Source organism: Patella vulgata, chromosome 6, assembly GCF_932274485.2.
Source record: "Patella vulgata chromosome 6, xgPatVulg1.2, whole genome shotgun sequence".
In the NCBI taxonomy this organism is placed as follows: domain Eukaryota; kingdom Metazoa; phylum Mollusca; class Gastropoda; family Patellidae; genus Patella; species Patella vulgata.
Window position 1 is genome coordinate 22565383 of NC_065884.2, and position 16498 is coordinate 22581880.

The 16498-nt window shown below is 34.4% G+C and overlaps 1 protein-coding gene across 5 annotated transcripts; it reads right to left on the reverse strand.

Annotated features, from left to right (window-relative positions):
* Positions 1–7: 7 nt before the first annotated feature.
* On the reverse strand, positions 8–16452 carry LOC126825076 (uncharacterized). 5 transcript variants are annotated; one of them, XM_050554525.2, is made up of 9 exons: positions 16393–16452; positions 9870–9927; positions 8416–8487; positions 8036–8109; positions 7255–7349; positions 6818–6923; positions 5969–6073; positions 2234–2436; positions 8–1544 (listed from the first exon to the last, which is right to left on the reverse strand). In XM_050554525.2, the coding sequence occupies exons 3-9, from the start codon at positions 8445–8447 to the stop codon at positions 1368–1370; spliced, it is 792 nt and encodes a 263-aa protein (XP_050410482.1). In that variant the 5' UTR covers positions 8448–8487; positions 9870–9927; positions 16393–16452; the 3' UTR covers positions 8–1367. The 5 variants fall into 5 exon arrangements, with proteins under 5 accessions (XP_050410482.1, XP_050410481.1, XP_050410483.1 ...); XM_050554524.2 differs by having other exon boundaries at positions 16318–16446; XM_050554526.2 differs by having other exon boundaries at positions 16284–16393.
* Between the last annotated feature and the right edge of the window lie 46 nt (positions 16453–16498).

Genomic DNA, 16498 nt, shown 5'->3' on the forward strand with positions numbered 1-16498 from the left:
CATGTAATCAAATGGAATAAAATAAAAATTTAAAAAATCAAATATTTTATATAAAATTCAAATGAACACATAAATTCATTATGAACTATACTATATTTCATTTAACTCCAGAAAAAAGAAAATTCTGAATAAAAGTCACAAATTCAACATTTTCTGGAGTTCTTAAAATATCTAGCCCTAACTGAATAATCCTAAAACAGATTTTTGAGCTATTTTTGTTCTTTTACTTCAATAGAAGAAAATACATCTTATTTGGTAAATTATTTACAAGGTTCAAGGCACATATCAGTTAACTGCAAAAATACACTTAATAACATATTTTCTGTCCTATCTATCATCTACATCTCAGTTTTCATATTGCACAATTACCTTCATTACCTTGAAAATCATTGGGAGCTGCGGTCAGTGGTGCAAAACAGTGTCTAGTCGTTTGTATGGTACAAAAAACTGAATTCTCGTATACACACTAGCATTCGTAAAAGAAACTTTGGAATTGGAAATAACAGTGGGCCATTAACCCAGTCGGTGCAGACATACCCGCAAGTAGTCATGAGCATATTGATATATCATGTTATAATTTAAGATATCACATTGAACAGATCGTTCTTTAAATAGATTATTGAAAGTTATCAAATAAATGTGATAACTATAGACATTTGTTTTTATCATTTAAACGTATATTATTAATTGCTTTTGCATCCACTACTTTTCTACCCTGAAAAAAAAAAACCCACTAAAAACAAAACAAGCCCTGCAATTAGTCAATATTCTAGGAGATCACAAGAATAATTCAAAATATAATGGTCAATTGATAAATCATTAGTTGTAGTATTTTAGTAATCATTGATTATCAGTGTATTAGGAATAAGAATTAATCTATGCAAGAAATTCCATTAATTTTTAATTAGATTGGCCATTGATCATAGAGAAATTAGAATAAATAAATATTAATACACCAGATTACATTGGTTAATACACCAAAAATAAGTTTTAATATATATTTGAACAACTAGGTCTCTTAATAAGAACTAAAGGGTTTTACTAATAACATTCTTCTAAATTTGTTTCACTCAAAGTTTGTAATCAGGACAAGAAACATGTCGTGAAATAAGTATGGAAATATTGTATATCAATAAATCCACAATAATTATAAATTAATTATAGTTTATACATTCATCTATTAAAGTTGTTCTCTAAATTTACACTAGTATTCATTCTATAAGAATAACTTTCTACAAAAGGAAGTAAATAAAAAAAAAACACTGGCTTATATACTTTCCTGTTCATTACTTCAACAATACCACTCAGTTTAAAATATACGTGGTGGACAGTGGGGATAAAAAAATGTAATTAGTTTTTAATTAAGTTTAACTTTTAGTATTGATTAAGCCAACACTGTATATATTATTAGTTCTAGTATTGTTAAAATTGTTAACTCTTTCCGGAGTAATAGACACATTTCCATTAGATGATATATTTTGGTAACACTGTGCAATATATCGGTTAGCATCAGATATATCAGGATGATTCATATATTCTTCTACCTAAAAAATCAAAAATAGTTCTTACGCATACAGTAACCACTGTAGGTCCAGCCCTAACCCTATTCTAAAAACTTCATATACCACATGTGTGAACTCTGTTAATGTTACACTGCCATGAATGCCTACTTTTGCCAAGATATCAAATGCAGAAATTGTTGGTACCATAACCTACCAGTTGCTCTTGATTACCTCTTTCAAATTTCATTGTGGTGTGTAACTCAGCATTAGATGTGGGGGCATAATTAAACTGTTTCTTTTTGTTTGTGGGGTTGCAGGGTTAAAAATTTACTTCTTATTCTGTTCTAGCTGGGCTAAAGAAGGCAGGCATATGCCATACAGTATGCTATAAGGAAAATTTTGCCCAGGCAACGGCCTACTCTTAAATTGAATTCCAAGGGTTTTCCATCCCAGCCAAAAGACTATGTTGTCCCTTGCTAGGCCCTCCATCCTGCACCACTGACAAGTCGGAACCACGCTGAAAAAATCCTGATGAACTTTGCCGGTCAATACAGGGATCGAACACTTGACCCTCCAGTTAGCAAGCCAGTCTTACTCACTGAGCCACCGTGACTCCCTTCTTGAACATTGTTATCTGTTTAATTAGGCTGCGAAAAGATTTGTCAATGCATATTACATAATGAATCCATGTACATTTATACAAGCAAATTCCCAGTTCTTTATATACTTACATCCATCCAGGTGCATTTATCTATTTCTTGTTGACAGGGTTTTAATTCACCTCCAACAGGTTTCATTAAACATATAAAATATATATCTGAACATCCAAATCTATATTGATGCTGATGTCTAAAACACAGTAGAGATATAAATTCTGTTTTAATACCCGTTTCTTCAAATACCTCTCTCTGAGCAGTTTCTTGTAAATCTTCCCCTACAATCCAATAAATAAATGTGTAATATCTGGACAAGTGAACGAAAGTAAAAAAAACCAGCGGCTGCCAGGCAGTATACGCCCACATTTTCGAGAGATGGATAGAAAACCAGCTAAACGAAAGTGATTTTTCCTACAATCAAGGGCCATAATTCAGGAAATTACAATTCAATATGCGCAAATATCGAAAGGAACCAAGATCTTTGAGTTATAAACTTACATTTCAAGTTTCAACAAAATCGGATAAAAATTGTGACCTCTATAGGGACAACAACCTTGATATACCATATTTTTACGCTATTTGAGAACAAGGGGCGGCCATTTTGTCAGTCAATTTTCGGCCAATTTTCACGAAATTCAAACTCAGTCATCTTTAGGGTGTAACGGTGATATAATAATACGTTTTTTAAATCGGATAAAAATTATGACCTCTATAGGGTCCACAAGCTAAAAACGTGATTTTTCGTACAATCAGGGGCTATAATTCAGGAAGTTACAGTCCGATATGTGCGAATATTGAAAGGAACCGAGATCTTTGGGTTATAAACTTACATTTCAAGTTTCAACAAAATCGGATAAAAATTGTGACCTCTATAGGGTCCACAACCTTGATATACCATATTTTTACACTCTTTGAGAACGAACGGCGGCCATTTTGTCTGTCAGTTTTCGTTAGGGTTTAATGGTGATATAATAAAACGTTTTTTTAAATCGGATAAAAATTATGACCTCTATATGGTCCACAAGCTAAAAATGCGATTTGTCATACAAAGGGGCCATAATTCATGAAGTTATGGTCCGATGTGCGCGAAGATCGAAAGGAACCGAGATCTTTGTGTTATAAACTAACATTTCAAGTTTCAACAAAATCGGATAAAAATTGTGACCTCTATAGGGTCCACAACCTTGATATACCATATTTTTACGCTATTTGAGAACGAAGGGCGGCCATTTTGTCTGTCAGTTTTGGGCCAATTTTCACAAAATTCGAACTCAGCCGTCCTTAGGGTGTAATGGTGATATATTAACACGTTTTTTTTAAATCGGATAAAAATTATGACCTCTATAAGGTCAACAAGCCAAAAAACGTGTTTTTGCGTACAATCAGGGACCATAATTCATGAAGTTACGGTCCGATATGCGCGAATATCGAAAGGAACCGAGATCTTTGTGTTATAAACTTACATTTCAAGTTTCAACAAAATTGGATAAAAATTGTGACCTCCATAGGGTCCACAACCTTGATATACCATAGTTTTACGCTATTTGAGAACGAACAGTGGCCATTTTGTCTGTCATTTTTAGGCCGATTTTCACGAAATTCGTACTCAACCATCCTTAGGGTTTAACGGTGATATAATAATACATTTTTTTATATCGGATAAAAATTATGACCTCTATAGGGTCCACAAGCCAAAAAACGCGTTTTTACGTATAATCTGGGGCCATAATTCAGGAAGTTACGGTCCGATATGCGCGAATATCGAAAGGAACCGAGATCTTTGTGTTATAAACTTACATTTCAAGTTTCAACAAAATCGGATAAAAATTGTGACCTCTATAGGGTCCACAACCTTGATATACCATATTTTTACGCTATTTGAGAACGAACGGCGGCCATTTTGTCTGTCAGTTTTGGGCCGATTTTCACGAAATTCGAACTCGACCGTCCTTAGGGTTTAACGGTGATATATTAATACGTTTTTTTATATCGGATAAAAATTATGACCTCTATAGGGTCCACAAGCCAAAAAACGCGTTTTTACGTACAATCAGGGGCCATAATTCAGGAAGTTACGGTCCGATATGCGCGAATATCCGAAGGAACCGAGACCTTTGGGTTATAAACTTACATTTCAAGTTTCAACAAAATCGGATAAAAATTGAGACCTCTACAGTGTTCACAAGCCAAAAACGTGATTTTTCGTGCAACAGGGGCCATAATCCATGAAGTTACACTCCGATAGATGCCAATATCAAAAGGAACCGAGATCTTAGGGTGATAAACCTATATTTCAAGTTTCATTGAAATCGGATAAAAATTGTGACCTGTAGACTGTTCACAGGGGCGACGACAATATACGTCCACATGAAAATGTGGGCGTATAAAAAGAAATCCAAGAACTTAAGTTCAAAGCCTTAAAATATGATACATTTGTTCATTTTGGGATTAAAATACATGTCATCTTTATTTTCATGTACTCATTTTCAAATACCAACTGTCAAAATATTTTTATTAACTTGAAAAACTTTCCTGTATGTTGTTAACTCTGACAAGTGAGAACCCAGCTTGACAATGTACTGAAGACCTGTTATGTTTATATCGTGTGCATATCATGAAGTCATATGAAGGTTTGAAAATCTTAATTTATCCATGGCTACTTTTACTTTCCCCCCAAAACAAAGAATCTAATTTTAGTTGTTTGTGTAATAGACATATATTTTGGAGTTGGACCACAAAGAGGCTCCACTCTAAGTTTCATAAACATTAAAGATACATTATGGGAGATTAGATAACCAAGAATTTAGTGATTGAATTTTTGGCCTTTTTTTGATTTATTCATCAAAATGAAATGAAATGAAATGGAGTTTAACGTCCTACTGTTCTGCTCCTAACCTGGGCTAATGAAGACGGGCATACGCCATACAGTGTGCTATGAGGGAAATTTTGCCCGGACAGCGGCACTACGGCCTACTCTTATATCGAATTCCAACTGCCAAGGGATCTTTTACTTGCACGCCAATGTGTTCACGGGACCTCGGTTTTTCGTCCCATCCGAACGACTAGACAGCTTTCCTCGTCAGCCCCTCCGTCCTGCATCACTGACAAGGGAGAACCACGCCGGAAAATCTGGATGAACTTTCTCGGCCAATGCAGGGATCGAACACCCAACCTCCAGGCTAGCGAGCTAGCGTCTTACCCACTTAGCCACGTGATCCCCCGATTTATTCATCAATGAGTGTTGAGCAGCAGATAGGATTCCAATCCAGTAAATATATCGCAGGCTAGCAATGACATCGAGAGTTGATTATGGTCTTGATAAGTTAATTAATATCTAAATTAGATAACAGTTCAGGCCTAAAGAAAGACCTGCAATAGGCAGATTTAGCTCTTGCATAATGTATGTTTAATAATGTTATGGAAGTATTCAAAAAAACTTATCCAAAACTTGTCCCCAAACCTGACAACAAAAAGGCAAGTGTGACTTACCACTCTCGGTGACTTTAGTCACTGTCAAAATGATAATATAAGTTATGTGTGGTTTAATGGTCGAGTGTGGGACATTAAGTAATATATTGATATTGCACGAGTGCGATAGCATGAGATTTATCTCCATATATTACGTAATGTCTTGCACAAGACCATTAAATAACTTAAAATACAGACACTATCCAGCACGTGCATTTCAATGAAATACATCACGCTGGTCCAATATCTCAACAAGTGTAAATAATGAACACTTGGTACATACGCCAAAATCAAAGGATGACATCACATCTGTATTTTAAATGTTGATAATGATCGTCTTACCACAGTTAGCATGACCACCAGGTAGTTTCCAGTGAGATTTAATTGTATATTTTTCCTGTATAACTAAGAGTTGTTTTTTATCGTTGACAACAAATCCTCCTACACCTGTAATATTGAATAGGTTTTCATTCAACTACATTCAAAAATGTTTATACAATGGCATATGTGATGAAATTTATTGTTAATATTATTCTGGAAACTAACTTTCCATCGGTATAAGAAAAGTTCCTCATATATTATGTACTAGTACTTGAATTACTGATCTATTTTCTTTGTAGGACACAATTATGTGAGAAATATATATTAAAAATCGTACAATAAGTCCCACTTTACCTTTGGTAAAGGACAGCAAAGTGAACATGTTAATAAACAAAATTGGTTCAAAATGTCTACTCTTGTCATCAAAACATCAATTGGCAATTATTGAGTAGAGGGTTAGTAAAATGGTACCGGTATATATATCTTAAATGTTTTGTAATTTAGTCCTGACCACTTATCTTAACTGGATATTCTCTTTGGTAGAGAGACAAACAGCATGGGACTTACAGTGTATTGTAGTATAACATACCTGCAAAAATTTATTCTTGTGAGAATATTAATTATTTTGGTTGATGTGCCAATTCTTACAACAGAAGCTCAAGACGCGATAATGGTACTAAGAAATTTTGTACATCTTTATTTCGGGGGAATACAGGAGATGAATTTAAATTATTTGTGTGTGTGATTCTGATGGATTAGATATTTCACATGTCATGCTTTTATTTCCTTTAATAAAAAGGGTCTGTGAGAAATTGGATGTCGGCCATCACACAAATAAAAATTAATTATTTAAATAATAATTATAATTACCTATATACTGATTGGCATATTCTGGAAGACCATTTGGTTCATTATCAGACAACCATTGACACATCATAACATAACCGGGTTGAGCATGATGAAACTCAAACCCTAACTGAAATAAAAACATAGATGTGAAAATGAATTCTTAAATATATGCATCACTGGGAAACATTGTTCCATTACAGAAATTACCCTCTCACTACAAATGCTAAATTTTTTGAGAGGGTTCTCAAAGCCCACTTTGCTCAGAATGTTTTTCTAATATAGAAAATTCCTTCAAATGCAAGTTCTGCAGAAAATTGTCACAGTTTACAAGTACTTGCCTCTATTAATCAGTTTTTCTAGTATATTAGATTTTGATAGATCTATTACGAGATTCAAACGAAAGTTTGGTGCCCACTAGAAAAGTATGTATGGATACAATATATACATGTAGTACTTACAGCTACTAAATGAGGTATAATACTGGAGTGATTTTTATTAATCTTTACCCATAATCCTCTAATTTCAGCATCTGCCCTCCATTCATTTATACAAGCTATAGATAGAATTATACATAAGGCATATTTACAGTTTCATCATAATTACATGTACATGCTCTAACCACCGATATAATATGTGATATTTGTACTTTAACATAAAGTATGCCAGCATTTTGCATGCCAGATATTCTCATCATGGTGAAACATCAACAGATTGTCCAATCTAAATATAGTATTGATAATTGGTGATTTCAAAAGCCTCAAAACTTGTTATAATTATATAGGTGGAATTAAACTGTAAAGACTCTTGGATTTCATCCTCTGTCTAGAAAAACAAAAAATGCAAACTCAGAAAATTATTGAAATGCCCAATCAATATTTTACTAAACAATGCTATTTTACCACAAACATTTAACCATAAGATAGGTTGCCAGGCAACAAAACATACACCCATAGCCGCTAAGTTGTTTGAACAATCCATAAAGGTTGTCAAATTATGAATCTTCTGGTAAATAAAAAGCTAAATTTCTATACTATAATAGTACATTGACAATAAACTAAGATAGAATTAATTTACGTAAATTGTTGAAATTTAACCAGCTTTCCTTTTTCACCGATTCGTAGAATGCATTCACAAGATTCTACAGAGTGAGCAAGGTTAATATCAAGAAGTAATTAAATGAAAATTGTTTTGTTACAGATTAACAGCAATATTATCATATTTTTTAATAATATTAAATACCTTTAAGTTGTTCAATAAATGCCACTTCATCTTGTAAATTTTGTTGAGCAGAATCAATTGTGAGACCATTGTATCTGAAACAAACCCTACCTATTAGATATCACTATGACTACAAAGAGAGACAATAAAAATGGCTATCAGTAAGAGAATAATCTGAATACCCAAAAGACAAATCAAGATTCCATATCAACCATAACTAAAGATTTTGGAAATTTTGTGCATGTATCTTGCTTAAGTTTCTCGACATATATCTACACATAATCAATTTTTTAATAAATCATTTCCAATTCATTCCAGCATTTAGATAATTATTGTGTGTAAAAAGATATGAATGTATTAATGTCTATGAAAAACAATCATTTTCTATGCCACATTCTTACCTGTCTCGATGTGTTTTTATTTCAACAGCCATGCTTGTTGTGAGGTGTTTTTAACAATATAATTCCAAGTCTCTAAATCAGAAGAAGGAATTGTATATTTTAATGCACTAGTTATCAACAGAAATAGCTGATGATCACTTAATATTGTTAATCGTACAAAAATGTTATAAATTAAATGTCAAGATAATTTTTCCTTATTTAATAAACATTTAACAGTTTTAACATTACCTGTTAGTATGTTTATTATATTTTGTATAATTTACAGCTTACATATTTGAATATGATGACATATGAAGAAATATAATGTGAAAGACAGGTAGCCGTATGATCATATATGACAATAGTCTAGAAATGTGGTGGTTGATAAATTATTTCAAATAATAATGATAATTGATTAAACTATAATCAAAATGTTTGTGGAAATAAATGAATTCACTATCATCACTGATCACTCCAGTCCTTCACGCTCTTTAAATTCCATTTTCATTTCCAGTCTCTTTTTATTTTTCTGTTTTGTTATTGAACGTTTTTGTGAATCTTCACGTCTTTGTTTTGCTGCGAAACTGTTTTCACCGTTATATAATACATCTAGTTTCTCAATAAGTTTTTGTCTGGCCAGCTCTCTATTTGTTGCTAATAATCTTGATTCATGACACTATAATATAAACATAAATTGTGAAGTAAAAACAACATTAGGATGGATAATATCATCTGTTTTTGAAAATTATACTTACATGTATAAACTGTTTGCAACCTTCTCTGACAATTCTATATTACTATGATAATTTTTCTTTAAATATTATTGGTAAATTTTAATAAATACAAAATTGTGCCACAATTTGTGTACTGTACCTTCAACAACAGAATACCTTTACTGCTAGATGTAAAGAACATTATGGATCTTGCTACAGTAGAATAATTCCTCAAATATCTTAATCACCAAAAATAACTGGATACAAAAAATTTATCTTGAATCTCTATATAGATACTACCTCCTTTCCCCAACAAGATCTAGATTCTTAAATATCAGTAGTATTAAAACAGTATTAATTTACCTTAACTACAATTCCTGTTGGTTTATGTTTCAGGACACAATTGTTGGATGTTTTATTTACTTTCTGTCCTCCAGGTCCACTTCCTCGAACAAATTGTTCTTCTAAATCAGATTCCAATATTTCAGGAAACTTGTGTGTTTTCTTTGATAAATAACATCTTTGAATAAACTGTAATGTCTGAATTTTGTCTAACACATTATTAGTTCTTCCACAAACTGGGTAAACAGAAATACTACATAGCAAGTTTTTGCTAAATTTAACATAGTTTGTTATATTAAATTGATGAGTTCTCCATATTGCTATCATGATAACAAGATGCTGAATGTTCGTCGTAGTTAACAGCAAGTATATAGTGTGGAATATAGAATCAAATACATAATGTGAACTTTAAATCCATACCTATATTCAAATAAACCTTCTTATACATAAACTTTCTTTTAGACGAAATATTAATGTGCTGAAAGAAGAAAAAATATTTAAAAATGTTATATTTTTTTTTGAAAAACATTGAAATAAATTAGTAAGAAAACTAGAAAAAAATTGGATTCCCTGAAAAACATTCAATGTAAGGGTATCCCTAACTGGCAACCTGTCTCCCCCGGTGACGTAGAAAGTGATTCTTATGCTTAGCAGTTGTGAGAACCTTGAGAAACTTAAAGCTACGTTCCCCGAAAAGTATTTATAGGGTGGTTATTTCCAATAAAAGTATGGTAATTTTGGTATATATGGAAAGTAGAAATATCCAATCTTACAAGAAAAATACTGGATTCCCTAAAAAACACTCATAGACCGCATACAGGACAAAAATGTAAGGGTTTCCCTAATCGACAGCTTGACGATTAGGAGTGCCTGCACGCATGACGTCGAAGGTTGCAGGCGGAGATTGAGCGCTTGATGTAAATGTTGATAAACTTTATGAAGAATTAGACGTACAACACTTTCTGAGATAGAAATCACAGAAAAAGACGTGGGCAGTGGATAATCCGAATACTTAATTAGGCTTCGATATTTGTAATAAATAGTCAGCTATCAAAGACAACATCGTCTTGTGTATGCAATGAATTCTCCTCCGACTTTGCTTCTGTTGCTAGGTACCGAGGATCGATTTTTTATAGCCAGGGTATTCCCCGACAATTGCAATGTTTTGAGAAGGATTTGAAGCAAAATTATGATAAATTAATTAGTTTGAATATGTTTTTAGTCCAAATATATCATCAAATCACCCAGTTTGTAACCGGGAATGTATCTTGAAACATTAAGTAGACTTTATGATTAAACATTGGAAAAAGAAATTGGCAGAGTATAATCCACAAATTTACTTAGGCTTCTATATTCAAGATAAATGGACAGCAACTAATGACAAATACGAGCTACATATAGATTCTCCGTCATAAAGTCACATGACAAACAAGGCTTCTTGAAATAGATTCTTGCCTTATGGGGTAGTTTTCTTGCAATTAAAATATTCTGAAAGGGATTTGAAGCAACCATCATGATAGATAGATTAGTCTGAATATGTTTTTAGACCGAATATATACTATTCAAAAAAAGTAGGGGATATTTGATTTTGGGGGCATAATACTAAAATATGCAAATGACTACGAAAAAAGTCACTATAGAACCTAACAGAAGAAACATTTCCAGTTACATGTGACGCCCAAACGCACCAATAGCTACCGCATGGAATGCAGGTGATGCTTGGGATCATCATGGGGGTCCAACCCAAGATTTGCACGACTCTGACTTTGAATGTTACAGTCATTGTGGCATTGAATTCCAGGGCGGAAACATCAGTTTAATTGTTTTAGTGACCAGAAAACAAATTTTGATATGCGTCGGCTTACCCAAAATGAAAGGTTACGTGCCCTTGGCATGCTACAGATCGGCACAACACAGGCGGTTGTGGCGCGGACGATGAATGTTTCTCAGTCTGTCATAAGCAGGCTATGGTCCCGATACCATGATACACAATCTGTACAGGACAGACCACGCTCAGGGCGACCAAGGGCGACAACTCAAGCCCAGGATCGATTTATCCGTACCTTGGCCTTGAGAAATCGTGTCATCACAGCAAATCAGATCAGCGCTCGTCTTCAAACAGACACTGGTGTGAGAGTGAGTGGCCAGACGATTCGGAATCGACTGCATAGGGGTCACCTTCGCGCCCGACGTCCTCGCGTGATCCCTTGTTTGAGAGATCATCACATTCAGGCAAGACGTCGTTGGTGTAGGGATCGTCAACACTGGGATAATCGACGCTGGAGCAATGTGATGTTTTCAGATGAGTCATGGTTCACTGTTGATTTTTTGGACAGACGTAGGAGGGTGTGGCGTCGTCGAAACGAGCGCTTCCAAGACGTTAACGTCATCAGACATGATCGATTTGGGGGTGGTTCTGTTATGGTGTGGGGAGGCATCACTGTTGCTGGAAGAACGGCTTTACATGTTGTTGCAGGGCGTGGTACAGGCCAGTACTACCGGGACAACATCTTGGCAGTCCATGTTGTGCCGTTCGCACGACGTCATGGCCGCCGTTTCATCTTCCAGGATGACAACGCAAGATGTCACAGGGCCAGGATCGTTACAGGTTACCTCCAACAACAGAACATCACCACATTACCTTGGCCAGCACTGAGTCCCGACCTCTCCCCCATCGAGCATGTCTGGGACATGCTTGGACAGAGGTTACGTCAACGTCAACAACGTCCTGCCAATGTCCAAGAACTTGCTGCTGCGTTGCAACAGGAATGAGACAATCTGGACCAAAATGACCTTAGACGTCTCATAAGGAGTATGCCACGTCGGATCAATGCTTGTTTGGCAAACAGAGGAGGATTTACCCGTTACTGACTTGGTTGTGATGCTGTGGTAACTTTGCTGTTTGACCCCGGGTATCATTTTACCCTTATAATGGTCAGTCTGTGCCTTACTTAGTCTAACGATCATTTGGAATAAATCGATGAATGTGAACTTCATTTCATTTTGTCATTTGTTTCTTCGTCAGTTTCATTAGGTGACTTTAATAACACTTAAAAATCAAATATCCCCTACTTTTTTTGAATAGTATATCATAAAATTACACAGTGTATATTATATGTGCAAACCCGAAAGCACCTTTAATCGAAAAATGATCCAATCTAGTTTAATTACATGTACCTTTTCATTCCTCCATGTTTATGAGAAAAGGGCAATAACATGCAAATCTTTAAAACATTGACACAATAGGGATAGAGTTTTATTTCTCATTAACAAAATACTTTTGGATATTTTGGAGTTATTTTCAGTCTGATTAAAATATATATCATTTCGGTTTTGTATACTTTCGATGGCCTACACTACATGAAGATCTGACCGGCTGTAATGGGAGGTCGTGTCAGAGGTCAAAACAGTGGCTTTTGACCCTATGATGTCAGATCCAATTTCATTTCGTTTTTATAGTTCAAAATTTCGTTTTACTTGTCTTTACTACACTAGGATCTGGAAGAGTTGTTATCATTGACGTGTTCTGAATAGTGTGAGGTAATAGCCAACGGCGAGCTTTAGGTGTGTTTTGCACGAAACTGTGGGTAATCCACTAGTAACATCAATGCTGATTGGTTAATCAAATGTTTGATGTCATAGGGTTAAAAAGCCGCTCGTATGACCTCTGACGTGACCTATCGCAACAACTGGTCAGATCTTCAAGTAGTGTAGACCATCGAAAGTATAAAAAAATGAAATGAAATATAGATCTGTATTTTAGTCAGATTGCACCGATATAGTAATATACAGGAATGTATCTAATGTGTAGGTTTCAGCTGCAGTTGCCCTCGATATGATAAGATTAGGCCTATTCCATATCAGGAGATGTATCATAGATCTGCACTGAGTGGGAAGTGACATATTGCAGATAGACTGATATAGTAATATACCGTAGATACAAGTTTAAACATACATTATGCAAGAGCTAAATCTACCAATTGCAAGTCTTTCTTTTGGCCTGAAATGTTATCTAAACTATTAATTAGACATTAATTAACCTATCCAGACCATAATCAACTCTCTATGGCATCGCTAGCCTGCGATATTTACTGGATTATGATCCCATTTGCTGCTCGACTTCCATTCATAATTTAATCATAAAATGGATGATCAAGACTATGTTTTTTATCATACAGACTTTAGTAATGATGATCTAGGCCAAAATTTCAATTGCTTAATTCTCGGTTCATAGTGGATCAATTTGACTGAAATTTTCAACAAATTGCCTTTACATTATCTAGTTTTTAACTATTTTAGTGAGAACTGCCAGTTCTTCATCTTATCTCCCATAATTAAATGTATCTTTAAGTTTAAATGTCTAAAAGTAAAATATGAACCACTTCTAGAAGGATTTGAGCTGTTGTGAATTATGATAATTCAAGCAAGGTTGAAAGTGTGTTGGAAAATTGATACTGGGAAGGGGGAGAAGGGTAGTGACACGAATAAATAATGATATGGTAATTGTTTCTGATAGTAATAATATAACACACATCTGGTGTAGTGCCCTCACACTACTGTCTGAGTCTTGGTAAATTTTAAACAGATTTCTTCGATTATGAACAAACTACTTAACTTTGGTTATTATAAACTTACCTGTGTGTTTGTAATCAACTCCCGTTCGATAAAATCCATTGCACAACTAATTATCACAACGATGAAAACAAGTTCTCTCTTGAAAAATTGAAATATCACAAACTTTTCCCAGAGAAAAATACCAATATGGAAGATGGTTACGTCACTCTGCGGAGGATATCATTTCGTATTAGGGGTGACAGCATAGGAAATTCAAGTACAATTACGACAAGAATCCATGACCACTCGGACCAAAGACCACCCGGTTCAAGACCAGTCGGACCAACTGATAGACCACTCAGCCCAAACAAATAGACTACTCGAACCATACAAAAAGACTATTCGGACCCAACAGAAAGACGACTCGGACCAATAATATTGTGTTGTTTTAATAAATTGATAATTGCGTTTGTTTTAATATGATTACTCGAACCAATAATAAAGTGTTATTTTAATAAAGTGATAATTGTGTTTATTTTAATATGACTACTCGAACCAATAATAAAGTGTTATTTGAATAAATTGCTAATTGTGTGTGTTTTAATATGACTACTTGAACTAATAATAACGTGTTGTTTGAATAAATTGATAATTGTATCCCAAATCGCAAAATATCGATAACCACACTTGTAGTCACGTTTAAAAAGGTGCATATTATAAACGTCCGGTCTTCGTATTATTATGGGCTGTTTATATTAACGCATCAAGGGCGGATAACTTGAAAACGTGTCTCCCCCCCCCCCCCCACATATATTAACCCAGTGGTTAGTGGGGTAGAACGGAATGAAACCACTGGGGATACCGCGAATGTGGAAAAAGTAAAATTAGGCCATCAGATAAGAACAGTATACCAGTATATGTAGAAACTGTCAAAAGTCTGGACATACCGAGTCTCATTGCAAGAGTAAATAAGAAAAATTAGATTGATATTTTTTTTTGTCACCATTATTAATTAATTTTAAAACTAATCGTTGATTTATTTTCCGTACACAAAATTGAACTAAACAACTCTAAATATAAGAATTCCGTATAAGAATTATTTGCTTCTTTGTATTGTGATTTAATAATAAAAAAATAGCATATTGTCTAGCCTTATAATATAATTTAATTGGTCCGACTGGTCTTGTTTTGGTCCGACTGGTCTTAGTCCGAGTAGTCTTTGGTCCGAGTGGTCTGGATACCTACGACAATTGGCATTGAGTTTGAGCATTCGCACACATAACTACCCGCATTCCTGTATTTTAGTTACCGTCTTTTACATTCTAGTAAAATCTCTGCAAATTTTATAGCTTTACTTTTTGAAATATTTTGGTCTAATTATTTGATTAGCGATTCGGATGGGATAATTTACTTTTGAACACGCATGCCGCACAAACACAACTATACATTCGTTTTACGGGCTTTATCACACTTCGGTCAAAACTGTCGAATCGAGAATTAATGTTCCGCTTCTTACGGGGTCATACAGGCTTAGTAGCATTATATACCCACCCGGGCACCCAATAGGCACGTTGAGGGCTGTCGCAACACGCTTAAAGATGTTACTGAAGCGGTTATTATTCGATCGAAAGAATGCGTATAAAATTAAAAATACACTCAGAGAATTTGGAGGTTAGCTTCATGATCCTTGTTAAATTATTTATAACAGAAAGAAGATAGGATATTTATAGTTTATATATGACTTTATTTTTACGAGTATCCGTGCAATCAGTGATAATTTAATTGTGAAGAAAATTTGATAGACTGGCGATCAATGGTTTCCATATAAATCTCCTATGTAATTGCCTTCAATTGATATTTTTCGTCGCCCAAACCCATATACGATCAAAATGATCGCGCCTTCAAACTATCTTTCAATGTTAACCAATCCCCGCAACAGGTATATTGGATTCGACCAATACGTCACGAAGACATTGTTGACATCGACTCTGTCGAAATTACAAGTAAATTTTCAAATTTTTCAAGAGAGAACTTGTTTTCATCGTTGTGATAATTAGTTGTGCAATGGATTTTATCGAACGGGAGTTGATTACAAACACACAGGTAAGTTTATAATAACCAAAGTTAAGTAGTTTGTTCATAATCGAAGAAATCTGTTTAAAATTTACGATGGTTCACACAGTAAACATTTCACAGTGACCCAGTGTATCAAATATGAATTATGACTACAGTACAGCAATTAAATGTATGTAGAATTGAATATGGCATTTTATAAATGACCTTGTCTGAACTTGATTAAAGGTTTAGTGTTTACATTAACAATAGTTTCTTCAAGTTGAAATAAGTTGTATTTTTCTATTTGGCTTTCACTTCAGCTTGTTTGTGTTACCTCTTATCTTAATCAAAGGAGTCAAAGGTTGTACTAGCACTGGTATAATCTCGACTCTCAACATCTCTAAAGATTAGATAACTCTTACCTGCAGTTACCGGAAGTA